This window comes from Oncorhynchus kisutch, linkage group LG13, assembly GCF_002021735.2.
Source record: "Oncorhynchus kisutch isolate 150728-3 linkage group LG13, Okis_V2, whole genome shotgun sequence".
Classification (NCBI taxonomy): domain Eukaryota; kingdom Metazoa; phylum Chordata; class Actinopteri; order Salmoniformes; family Salmonidae; genus Oncorhynchus; species Oncorhynchus kisutch.
The window spans coordinates 39,847,049-39,860,924 of NC_034186.2; the positions used below are offsets into that span (position 1 = coordinate 39,847,049).

General features: G+C 42.7%; 1 protein-coding gene across 1 annotated transcript in view; it reads left to right on the forward strand.

Moving 5' to 3' along the window:
* The window catches only part of LOC109902408 (ankyrin repeat domain-containing protein 13C-like), an 81,406-nt gene that overhangs the window by 6,863 nt on the left and 60,667 nt on the right, over positions 1–13,876 (forward strand). Inside the window, exon 2 of the mRNA XM_031786239.1 lies at positions 6,023–6,064. Within this exon, the coding sequence (XP_031642099.1) occupies positions 6,023–6,064 (42 nt within the window). The remainder of the gene's footprint in view (positions 1–6,022; positions 6,065–13,876) is intronic.

A 13,876-nucleotide genomic window follows, 5' to 3' on the forward strand; every position in this document is an offset into this window, starting at 1 on the left:
CACCTGGGGGTGGCTGTCAGGAAGTCCAGGACCCACTTGCATAGGGCGGGGTTCAGACCCAGGGCTTCGAATTTAATGATGAGCTTGGAGGGTACTATGGTGTTGAATGCTGAGCTATAGTCAATGAACAGGATTCTTACATAGGTATTTCTCTTGTCCAGATGGAATAGGGCAGTGCGATGGCGATTGCACCGTCTGTGGATCTATCTATGCGGTAAGCAAATTGAAGTGGGTCTAAGATGTCAGGTAAGGTAGAGGTGATATGATCCTTGACTAGTCTCTCAAAGCAATTGATGATGACAAAAGTGAGTGCTATGGGGAGATAGTCACTTAGTTCAGTTACCTTTGCTTTCTTGGGTACAGGAACAATGGGGGCCATCTTGAAGCATGTGGGGACAGCAGACTGGGATAGGGAGAGATTGAATATGTCCGTAAACACACCGGCCAGCTGGTCTGCGCATGCTCTGAGGACATGGCTAAGGATGCCATCTGGCTCGGCAGCCTTGTAAGGGTTAACAAGCTTTAATGTCTTACTCACATCGGCTATGGAGAAGGAGAGCCCACAGTCGTTGGTAGTGGGCCGTGTCAGTGGCATTGTGTTATCCTCAAAGCGGGCGAAGAAGGTGTTTAGCTTGTCGGTAAGCAAGACATCGGTGTCCGCGACGGGCTGGTTTTCCTTTTGTAAGTCCGTGAGTCATTGATTTGCAACTCCACTTTGTCTCTGTACTGAAGTTTTTCCTGTCTGATTGTCTTACAGAGGGAATAACTACACTGTTTGTATTCTGCCATATTCCCAGTAACCCTGCCATGGTTAAATGCGGTGGTTCACGCTTTCAGTTTTGAGTGAATGCTGCCATCTATCCACAGTTTCTGGTTAGGTTAGGGTAGGTTTTATAGTCACAGCGGGTACAACATCTCCTATACACTTCCTAATATACTCAGTCACCGTATCAGTAAATTTGTCAATGTTATTCCAGCTACCTGGAACATATCCCAGTCCGCGTGATCAAAACAATCTTGAAGCGTGGATTCCGATTGGTCAAACCAGCACTGAATAGTCCTTAGCACATGTACTTCCTGTTTGAGGCATCCCGGAAGTTGGTGTAGCAGTGGTCGAGTGTTTTAGCAGCGCGATTACTGCAGTCAATATGTTGGTAGAACTTCGGTAGTGTTTTCTCAAATTTTCTTTGTTAAAATCCCCGGCTACAATAAATGCGGAATCAGGATATGTGATTTACAGTTTGCATAAAGTCCATTGAAGTTCTTTGAGGGCCGTCATGGTATCAGCTTGAGGGGGAATATACACGGCTGTGACTATAACCGAAGAGAATTATCTTGGGAGGTAATACGGTCGGCATTTGATTGTGAGGTATTCTAGGTCGTGTGAACAAAAGGACTTGTATGTTATCACAATCACACCATGAGTAGTTAATCATGAACCCTTCTTCTTCCCGGAGAGATATTTATTCCTTTTTGCGCGATGAACTTAGAACCCAACTGGCTGTATGGACTCAGACAGTATATCCTGAGAGAGCCATGTTTCCGTGAAACAGAGTATGTTACAACCCCGGATGTCCCTCTGGAAGGAAATCCTCACCCTCAGCTCATCAACTTTATTATCCAGAGATTGAACACTAGAGAGTAATATACTCAGAAGCAATGGGTGGTGTGCGCGCCTCCGGGTACCTCTTCTCCACCGGCAATGTTTTGGGTCAGCCTCTGTAATCAGTTCAATTTCCCTGAGGGGTACGAACAATTGATCCAATTCAGGAAATGCTGGTGAGTTACCGCTGCTCTGATATCCAAATGTTCTTCCCGGCTATATGGAATAACACCAAAAAATGTCTGGTCTAATAATGTAAGAAATAACACATTATAAAAACAAAATACTGCAAAGTTGCCTAGGGGCTAGAAGCTCGGCTGCCCTATCTATCGGCACCATTTTTCACATTTCACATGTTTTACTGTGTTCAGAGTTTTTTATTGATGTGATTATGATATGCTATAGGTCAGGCCTTATTGGTCACGTGCATGCGATGCATAAGTGTCACGTAATAAGAGTGAGGCTGAGGGAATCAGGAATGCTTTTCCTTAACAAATGAAAGATTTCGGTAACAGAACTTTTCAATCAGAGAAAAAATGAGTAAGAAACGTATTCAAATATAAAACGCAACATGTAAAGTGTTGGTCCCATGTTTCATGAGCTGAAATAAAAGATCCCAGAAATGTTCCATACTCATAAAAATATTATTTCTCTCAAATGTTGTGTACAAATTTGTTTACATCCCTGTCATTGAGCATTTCTCCTTTGCCCAGATAATCCATCCACCTGACAGGTGTGGCATATCAAGAAGCTGATTACAGCATGATTATTACACAGGTGCACCTTGTGCTGGGGACAATAAAAAGGCAACTCTAAAATGTACAGTTTTGTCACACAACACAATGACACAGACCTCACACATTTTGATGGAGTGTGCAATTGGCATGCTGACTGCAGGAATGTCCACCAGAGCCATTTCCAGATCATTTAATGTTAATTTCTCTGCCATAAGCAGCCTCCAACATCATTTTAGAGAATTTAGCTGTACGTCCAACCAGCCTCAGAACCGCAGACCATGTGTAACCATGCCAGCCCAGGACCTCCACATCCGGCCTCTTCACCTGCGGGATGGTCTGAGACGAGCCTCCCGGACAGCTAATGAAACTGTGGGTTTGTCAGAAACCGTCTCAGGAAAGCTCATCTGCATGCTCTTCGTCCTCACCAGGGTCTTGACCTCACTGCAGGTTTGCTTTGTAACTGACTTCGGTGGGCAAATGCTAACCCTCGATGGCCACTGGCATGATGGAGTAATGTGTTCTTCATGGATGAATGTATTGCGTTGTGTTGGGCGAGCGGGTTTGTGGATGTCGACGTTGTGAACAGAGTGCCCCATGGTGGCGTTGGGGTTATGGTATCGGCAGTCCACGAACACAATAACATTTTATCGATAACAATTTGAATACACAGCAGTGGAGGCTGCTGATGGGAGAACGGCTCATAATAATGTCCGGAACAGAACAAATAGAAGGGCATCAAACAGAGATACCGTGACGAGATTCTGAGGCCCATTGTCATGCCATTCATCTGCTGCCATCACCTCATGTTTCAGCATGATAATGCACGGCCCCATGTCGCACAGATCTGTACACAATTCCTGGAGGCTGAAAATAGCACAGTTCTTCCATGGCCTGCATACTCACCAGACAGGTCACCTGTTGACCATGTTTGGGATGCTCTGGATCGACGTGTATGACAGCATGTTCCAGTTCCCGCCAAAACATTCCACAGGCCACAATCAACAGCCTGATCAACTCTATGCGAAGGAGATGTGTTTGAGCTGCATGAGGGAAATGGTGGTCACACCAGATACTGACTGTTTTTTAATCAAATTCTAACAACAACTTGTTTTAAATAGGCTAAACAGACTGACAGGCACCATAATTGCTTCCATATAATATTGCAACAACACAAACAATGGATGGTTTTATGCAGATCCAAACTTTTCACATTAGCTGGACAAAATCCAATATAAAGAGAAGAGGAGAATGTCCACTCACTGTTATGATGCTCTCAAATAGGCCTATGTTTTATATACACAATCTTACAGATCGCATTTACACTTCTCCAGAAGTTGCATTGCTTTGCATTGTTTCACCAGAAACCCAGGACAGTGAATCATTCTAATACGTTTGGTTTTAATCAAATTAAATCAAAAACAAGCAATCTATTTGTTTTTTAAACAACAACAAATACATGTAAAATCTAATGACATCATAAAATCAGCAGTATAAAAAAATCACTTGACGCATTGCTGTTGAACCAGCCTTCGTTACAGTTGAAGTCGGAACTTTACATACAGCCCAATTTTTCAGTTTTTGATTTGTTAAAAAAGTTTGAAATATCCAATAAATGTCGTTCCACTTCATGATTGTGTCCCACTTGTTGTTGATTCTTCACAAAAAAATACAGTTTTATATCTTTATGTTTGAAGCCTGAAATGTGGCAAAAGGTCGCAAAGTTCAAGGGGGCCGAATACTTTCGCAAGGCACTGTACACCTAGGTTGGAGTCATTAAATTGTGTTTTTCAACCAATCCACAAATGTCTTGTAAACAAACTACAGTTTTGGCAAGTCGGTTAGGACATCTACTTTGTGCATGATACAAGTCATTTTTCCAACAACTGTTTACAGACAGATTATTTCACTGTATCGCAATTCGAGTGGGTCAGAAGTTTACATACACTAAGTTAACTGTGCCTTTAAACAGCTTGGAAAATTCCAGAAAACGATGTCATGGCTTTAGAAGCTTCTGATAGGCTAATTGACATAATTTGAGTCAATTGGAAGTGTACCTGTGAAATCAAATCAATCCCAGAACAGGAGCAAAGAACCTTGTGGAGATGCTGGAGGAAACAGGTACAAAAGTATCTATATCCACAGTAAAACGAGTCCTATATCGACATAACCTGAAAGGTTGCTCAGCAAGGAAGAAGCCACTGCTCCAAAACCGCCATAAAAAAGCCAGACTATGGTTTGCAACTGCACATGGGGACACAGATCGTACTTTTTGGAGAAATGTCCTCTGGTCTGATGAAACAAAAATAGAATTGTTTGGCCATAATGACCATCATTGTGTTTGGATGAAAAAGGGGGTGGCTTGCAAGACGAAGAACGCCATCCCAACTGTGAAGCACGGGGGTGGCAGCATCATGTTGTGGGGGTGCTTTGCTGCAAGAGGGACTGGTGCACTTCACAAAACAGATGGCATCATGAGGTAGTAAAATAATGTGGATATATTGAAGCAACATCTCAAGACATCAGTCAAGAAGTTAAAGCTTGGTCGCAAATGGGTCTTCCAAATGGACAATGACCCCAAGCATACTTCCAAAGTTGTGGCAAAATGGCTTAAGGACAACTAAGTCTAGGTATTGGAGTGGCCATCGCAAAGCCCTGACCTCAATCCTATAGAATATTTGTGGGCAGAACTGAAAAAGCGTGTGCGAGCAAGGAGGCCTACAAACCTGACTCAGTTACACCCGCTCTGTCAGGAGGAATGGGCCAAAATTCACCCAACTTTTTGTGGGAAGCTTGTGGAAGGCTACCCAAAACGTTTGACCCAAGTTGAACAATTTAAAGGCAATGCTACCAACTACTAACTGAGTGTATGTAAACGTCTGACCCACTGGGAATGTGAGAAAGAAATACAAGTTGAAATAAATCATTATCTCTACTACTATTCTGACTTTTCACATTCTTAAAATAAAGTGGTGCTCCGAACTGACTTAAAACTGAATATTTACTAGGATTAAATGTCAGGAATTGTGAAAAATGTAAATGTATTTCTCTAAGGTGTATATAAACTTCTGACTTCAACTGTAGTAGGCTTAGGGTAAGGGTAGCCTATGGGGGGCTTGATTTTAAAAAAAAGATGACATGTAAAACAAACCATAGTTACAGGAAAAAAGCTTCTAAATACGAAGTTCACCGATATACACCGAGGTTCTCATCTCTCGTTTCATGATGTGCATGGACACGTAGCCTACATCACGGAGGGGGTTTTATATGCACGTCCAAAGCATGGCTAAAATAATGTAGGCCTGCCTACAATACATAGATAAAAATGGGATGTCACATCTTGTCCCATGCACATATCGGCAGTGTGCACCACCGCTATATAGGCTGCATTTCCGCTGTCAAAATTCATGCCATAACCAACTGCCTTACCGCTAAAACGAGCTTTTGGTTGGTCTTAAATATCCCTACCAGCACTGCCTAAAATTAGCACTTTGGATAATGTTTTTAAACACACCTCAATTATTTCCACCCCTCCCATCTGAACACAAGCGTGCTGATGTTAGACATGTACATTGCCGAACACTGCGTTGGTGCTGGATAATGTCAGTGCGGCAGTTTTTGTGTCTGTATGCAGGCCTAACTGTAATGCACAGTCTAAACTCTCTATTGTATTTATCCTCTTCAGGAAACACACCTCTACACCTCGCTGTCATGATGGGTCACAAAGGTGAGTAGTGCACTGAGTTCATTAGGGTGTTTGTGTGTGTGTGTCTCCGTGTGTGTGTGTCTCCGTGTGTGTGTCTCTGTGTGTGTCTGTGTGTGTGTGTGTGTGTGTGTGTGTGTGTGTGTGTGTGTGTGTGTGTGTGTGTGTGTGTGTGTGTCCGTGTGTGTATGTCTCCGTGTGTGTGTGCCTCTGTGTATGTGTGTGTGTGTTGGTGTGTGTGTCTGTGGGTGTGTGTTTCTGAGGGTGAGTGTGTGTGTTGTGTCTGGCATGTGTGTGCCTGGTATGTCCATATGCGGAGGGTAAAGTGCCAGACTTGTGTCACAGATCACAGCTCTCCGAGGCAAACTCTAAAAGGCAGGATGCTCAACAGGTTGATCTTATGGATTTATAACTGACCAAAATAAGTTTGCACTGGCAACCCCTTTTTAATGGACTTGCCAACAGACTAAAACCCCTAGAGTGGACTCCCGTGCTAGAACAGACTGTCTCGAGAATAGTGAAGATTGCATAACTAGCCTAATATTGAATCTACGGCTGCACAAAACAGAGACTCTCCATTGCCGCTTGTCTATGATTGAGATTGGTAAATGTGGCACATTTGGTACACACATACCCTGACCGACGGAACTTGGCAGTGATGATGATGAACCTAGCTGTACAAATGACTAGAGATTTGTATCTCCTAAATGTACTCTGCTATGACTGTTGCAGATCATTCATGTTAGTGATCATCTCTCTGGATCATGGAAGATACCGAGATGGTTTGATAAAGGGATTTTGTTCAAAGTCAGACTGTTCAAAAAGGTAGCTAGTCTCAGCCAATGGTTTATACAGTATATACACGTCATTGTTCTCATCCCAGAAATATCTAGGCAGAGACCATACCCTGTCTCATCAGTTCTGGCATGTTACATATTATTTTTATTTGATTTATACAGTGGAATAATATATAGCCTATGTGGGTAGTTTGACACAAATAACTATCCCCACATCTGCTAAAAGGCTTTGTGGAATCCATTAGTACATACATTTTTGTGTTGAGTTATATTGGCTCGACCGGAAACATACTTCTGAGTAAAATATTAATGGAATACCCCTTTACTAGATGCCTACATGTAATTTCACTGGGAGACTAAAGTACATGCTATTGAAAGATTTATGCATTTTTGCAGGGGACTTTCAGTGCACGATCTAGGCTTATGTATTTAAAAATATATATATATATATATTTTACCTTTATTTAACCAGGTAGGCTAGTTGAGAACAAGTTCTCATTTACAACTGCGACCTGGCCAAGAATAAAGCAAAGCAGTTCAACACATACAACACAGAGTTACACATGGAATAAACAAACATACAGTCAATAATACAGTAGAAAGAAATCTATATACAGTGTGTGCAAATGAGGTAAGATAAGGCAATAAATAGGCCATGGTGGCGAAGTAATTACAATATACCAATTAAACACTGGAGTGATTGATGTGCAGAAGATGAATGTGCAAGTAGAGATACTGGGGTGCAAAGGAGCAAGATCAATAAATAAATACCGCATGGGGATGAGGTAGTTGGATGGCTATATTACAGATGGGCTATGTACAGGTGCAGTGATCTGTGAGCTGCTCTGACAGCTGGTGCTTAAAGCTAGTGAGGGAGATATGAGTCTCCAGCTTCAGTGATTTTTGCAGTTCGTTCCAGTCATTGGCAGCAGAGAACTGGAAGGAAAGGCGCCCAAAGGAGGAATTGGCTTTGGGGGTGACTAGTGAGATATACCTGCTGGAGTGCGTGCTACGGGTGGGTGCTGCTATGGTGACCAGTGAGCTGAGATAAGGCGGGGCTTTACCTAGTAGAGACTTGTAGATGACCTGGAGCCAGTGAGTTTGGCGACGAGTATGAAGTGAGGGCCAGCCAACGAGAGCGTACAGGTCACAATGGTGGGTAGTATATGGGGCTTTGGTGACAAAACGGATGGCACTGTGATAGACTGCATCCAATTTGTGTGTTGGAGGCTATTTTGTAAATGACATCGCCGAAGTTGAGGATCGGTAGGATGGTCAGTTTTACGAGGGTATGTTTGGCAGCATGAGTGAAGGATGCTTTGTTGCGAAATAGGAAGCTGATTCTAGATTTAATTTTGGATTGGAGATTCTTAATGTGAGTCTGGAAGGAGAGTTTACAGTCTAACCAGACACCTAGGTATTTGTAGTTGTCCACATAATCTAAGTCAGAATCGTCCAGAGTAGTGATGCTGGTCGGGCGGGCAGGTGCTGGCAGCGATCGGTTGAAGAGTATGCATTTAGTTTTACTTGCATTTGAGAGCAGTTGGAGGCAACAGCAGGAGAGTTGTATGGCATTGAAGCTCGTCTGGAGGTTAGTTAACAGTGTCCAAAGAGGGGCCAGAAGTATACAGAATGGTGTCGTCTGCGTAGAGGTGGATCAGAGAATCACCAGCAGCAAGAGCGACATCATTGATGTATACAGAGAAGAGAGTCGGCCCGAGAATTGAACCCTGTGGCACCCCTATAGAGACTGCCAGAGGTCCAGACAACAGTGACACACTGAACTCTATCTGAGAAGTACTTGGTGAACCAGGCGAGGCAGTCATTTGAGAAACCAAGGTTGTTTAATCTGCTGATAGAATGTGGTGATTGACAGGGTCGAAAGCCTTGGCCAGGTCGATGACTACAGCTCCACAGTAATGTCTCTTATCGATGGCAGTTATGATATCATTTAGGACCTTGAGCATGGCTGAGGTGCACCCAGGACCAGCTCTGAAACCAGATTGCATAGCGGAGAAGGTATGGTGGGATTCTAAATGGTCGGTAATCTGTTTGTTAACTTGGCTTTCGAAGACCTTAAAAAGGTAGGGTAGGATAAATATAGGTCTGTAGCAGTTTGGGTCTAGTGTGTCTCCCCCTTTGAAGAGGGGGATGATCGCGGCAGCTTTCCAATCTTTGGGAATCTCAGACGATACGAAAGAGAGGTTGAACAGGCTAGTAATAGGGGTTGCAACAATTTCGGCAGATCATTTTAGAAAGAGAGGGTCCAGATTGTCTAGCCCGGCTGATTTGTAGCTCTTTCAGAACATCTGCTGTCTGGGCTTGGGTGAAGGAGACATGGGGAGGCTTGGGCCAGTTGCTGTGGGATGCCGGGCAGTTGACTGGGGTTTGGATAGCCAGGTGGAAAGCGTGGCAAGCCGTAGAAAAATGCTTATTGAAATTCTCAAGGGCACAAGGTGAGACCCAAATGCAGACACAGGAGGCAGATGGTTGAGCTCCGATATTTATAATACCAAAAGGGGTAAAAAAAAGCAGGTCAGTGACAGGCAAGAGTTCATAAACCAGGTCAGAGTCCAAACAGTACCAGGCGATAGGCAGGCTCGAGGTCAGAACAGGCAATGTGGTCAGGCAGGCGGATATGGCGTCAGGACAGGCAAGAGTCAAAACCAGGAGGCCTAGGAAAAAACAGAGACTGGGAAAAATAAGACCTAGGCAAACCGCTGGTTGACTTGGCAAAACAAGACAAACTGGCACAGAGAGACAGGAAAAACCGTGATAAATACACTGGGGACTATTGGGTAAAACAGGAGACACCTGGAGGTGGGTGGAGACAATCACAAAGACAGGTGAAACAGATCAGGGCATGACATTATGTTCCTTGTTAAAGATTGAATTAACATGGAACTCTCATTCCCATTACAGTATACAGTGCCTTCAGATAGTATTCACACTCCTTGACTTTTTCCACACTTTGTTGTGTTACAAAGTGTGATTAAATTTGATTTCGTTGTCATTTGTTGTCAACGATCAACACAAAATACTCTATGAGAATTAATGAAAAATAAAACACATAAATATTCATATTAGATAAGTATTCAACCCGATGATGATAGAATCAGCTATGAGTCTTTCTGGGCAAAAGGCTCTGCATGGTCAATCTGGCATCTGCAGTGGCCGTACAGCAGTGGTCACCAACCTTTTCTGAGTCAAGATCACTTTCTGAGTCAAAATGCTAGCTGAGTTCTACCGCTCAGATTTATTTTTTTGATTTACTTAAAAAATGTTAACCAATTAAAAACATTTCTGTAGCAATGAGGTTTGTGCAGTAGGCTCTAGGCCAAATACATTATCACTGCATATTGGATATGCTTGAATTACCCTACCAATGTTGTTCCTCTCAGACCATTTTGAAATATATATATTTTTTAATTAGGTAGATTTTTAAAAACACATTTTTTTATTTAACTTGGCAAGTCAGTTAAGAACAAATTCTTATTTACAATGATGGTCTAAAAGGCCGCTCAGCTTGTCAGCTCAGGGATTCGATCTAGCAACCTTTCGATTACTGGCCAAACGCTCTAACCACTAGGCTACCTGCCACCCCAGTATATGACCACAATGGTAATACATCATTTGTTGTATTACTTGATGCACAGCTGCGTGAGCGTAATCATGAGTTTTTCTTTTTTTTACTGGACTGATGGCCTGCATCTGATGGTCAGTCTGAGGGGAGAGAGGGTGCAACGGTGAGGCTGACACCATCCCTCCACTCTCCCTCCATGCCTCCATTGAGAAAATGGGACACAGTCTTCCAGCTGATGGAGAAACTCAAGTCGCACTGCATTATTTCTGCCCCATACACCAATTCATGTTGTTACTCCTATGACCAGAGAAAGTGAAATATTCCTTGATATTAAAAGGATTCATGCTGCAAATAATAACAACGCAAGCTTATCGGAACCCTTTGCTATACTCATTAATTGCAGCTACAGTGCTGGCTGTAGGCAGAATGTGCATTTTATGGCTTATAGAAGTGTTGAACAAAGTGTTGACAGTGCTGAATAACAACTTAAACATGAACTTACTCATAAAAACATCAGCCCTGTGCTGTATTCGTTGAGTCTCTCTAGTCATGGTTTTGAAAGTTTTGAAATCTCGCATTATCAACTTTGCTTTGAGTTCGAGGTTTCTTTTTACAGGCTATGACTTGAGGAAACTGTGCAGACACGGTGATCTGAGCTCTCTGATTGGCCAGCGGTAGGCTTATAGGTGCACTTAAATTGTTCTCCGGGCCTGCCCGGGTAGGCGGAGTTCTACCTTCAGACACAATAAATGGTTCAAAATGGGAACACGTTGCCTTCTGGTGCTAGAGCTGCTGAATCAAGACCACCTACCGCCAACAGCATGAAATTGATTTAAAAAAATTATAATGCAAGATTTTATCGTTGGGTTTTTCACAGAAATGTTTGGTGATCGACTAGGAATGCCTTGGTGATCAACCAGTCGATCATGATCAACCAGTTGGTGACCACTGCCGTACAGCATTTACTGCGATGTGACTTCCGCAGACATCAGGGCATTCATACTTCTTGCGCTTTGCGGGGCAGAGGTATTGTGAAGGAAGTTGTTAAGGAAGTGAGTTTGTGTTTATACAGGACGTACCACCCCCCCACCTACCGTCAACCAATCACCGGAGCAACAGTTGAAGTCAGAAGTTTACATACACTTAGGTTGGAGTCATTAAAAATAGTTTTGAAACTACTCCACAAATTTCTTGTTAACAAACTATAGTTTTGGCAAGTCGGTTAGGAACATCTACTTTGTGCATGACACAAGTATTTTTCCCAATAATTGTTTACAGACAGATTATTTCACGATATCGCAATTTCAGTGGGTCAGAAGTTTACATACACTAAATTGATTGTGCCTTTAAACAGCCTGGAAAAATCCAGAAAATTATATCATGGCGTTAGAAGCTTCGGATAGGCTAATTGACATCATTTGAGTCAATTGGAGGTGTACCTGTGAATGTATTTCAAGGCCGACCTTCAATCTCAGTGCCTCTTTGCTTGACATCATGGAAAAATCAAAAGAAACCAGCCAAGACCTCAGAAAAGAAATTGCAGACCTCCACAAGTCTGGTTCATCCTTGGGAGCAATTTCCAAATGCCTGAAGTACCACGTTCATCTGTACAAACAATAGTGCGCAAATATAAACACCATGGGACCACGCAGCCGTCGTACCGCTCAGGAAGGAGACGCGTTCTGTCTCCTAGAGATGAAGTACTTTGGTGCGAAAAGTGCAAATCAATCCCAGAACAACAGCAAAGAACCTTGTGAAGATACTGGAGGAAACAGGTACAAAAGTATCTATAGCCACAGTATAGCCACAGTAAAGTATCTATAGCCACAGTAAAACGAGTCCTATATCAACATAACCTAAAAGGCCGCTCAGCAAGGAAGAAGCCATAAAAAAGCCAGACTACGGTTTGCAACTGCACATGGGGACAAAGATCGTACTTTTTGGAGAAATGTCCTCTGGTCTGATAAAACAAAAATATAACTGTTTGGCCATAATGACCATCGTTATGTTTGGAGGAAAACGGTGGAGGCTTGCAAGCCGAAGAACACGTGAAGCACGGGGTGGCAGCATCATGTTCTGGCGGTGCTTTGCTGCAGCAGGGACTGGTGCACTTCACAAAATAGATGACTTCACGAGGAAGGAAAATTATGTGGATATATTGAAGCAACATCTCAAGACATCAGTCAAGATGTTAAAGCTTGGTCGCAAATGGGTCTTCCAAATGGACAATGACCCCAAGCATACTTCCAAAGTTGGGGCAAAATGGCTTAAGGACAACAATGTCAAGGTATTGGAATGGCCATCACAAAGCCCTGACCTCAATCCTATAGAAAATTTGTGGGCAGAACTGAAAAAGCGTGTGCGAGCAAGGAGGCCAACAAACCTGACTCAGTTACACCTGCTCTGTCAGGAGGAATGAGCCAAAATTCACCCAACTTATTGTGGGAAGCTTGTGGAACGCTACCCGAAACGTTTGACCCAAGTTGAACAATTTAAAGACAATGCTACCAAATACTAATTAAGTGTATGTAAACTTCTGACCCACTGGGAATGTGATGAAAGAAATAATTCTCTACTATTATTCTTACATTCTTAAAATAAAGTGGTGATCCTAACTGACCTAAGACAGGGAATTTTTTTCTAGGATTAAATGTCAGGGATTGTGAAAAAATGAGTTAAATGTATTTGGCTAAGGTGAATGTAAACTTCTGACTTCAACTGTATATGGCGCTCTCCCCATTGTTAAAAAACTTGAGAGGCACACAGCAATGCGGTAGGAGCTCGATTTGGCCATTGCGTGCCTCCGGGGCCTCCGCAATTGCGTCACACCCTCCATACGGAGCCTCCAGACAGCCTTTCCAGAATAAGCATAAATAGGCAATAAATCTCTAAGAATATTCCACACCTGGATTCCCATTATTCTTTTCAAAATTCTTCAAGCTCTGTGAAATTGGTTGTTGATCATTGCTAGACAACATTTTCAAGTCTTGCCATAGATTTTCAAGCAGATTTAAGTAAAAAACTTAAAGGAACATTCACTGTCTTCTTGGTAAGCAACTCCAGTGTAGATTTGGGCTTGTCTTTTAGGTTATTGTCCTGATGAAAGGTGAATTCATCTCCCAGTGTCTGTTGGAAAGCAGACCGAACCAGGTTTTCCTCTAGGATTTTGCCTGTGCTTAGCTCCATTCCATTAATTTTTTTATCCAGAAAATATCCCCTGTCCTTAACAATTATAAGCATATCCATAACATGATGCAGCCACAACTAGGAATATGGAGAGTGGTACTTAGTAATGTGTTGTGTTGGATTTGCCCCCAACATAACACTTTGTATTTAGGACCAAAAGTTAATTGCTTTGCCAAATTTTTTGCAGTATTAATTTAGTGCCTTGTTGCAAACAGGATGCATGTTTTGATCCATCCTCAGTTTTCTCCTATCACAGCCATTAAACTCGAA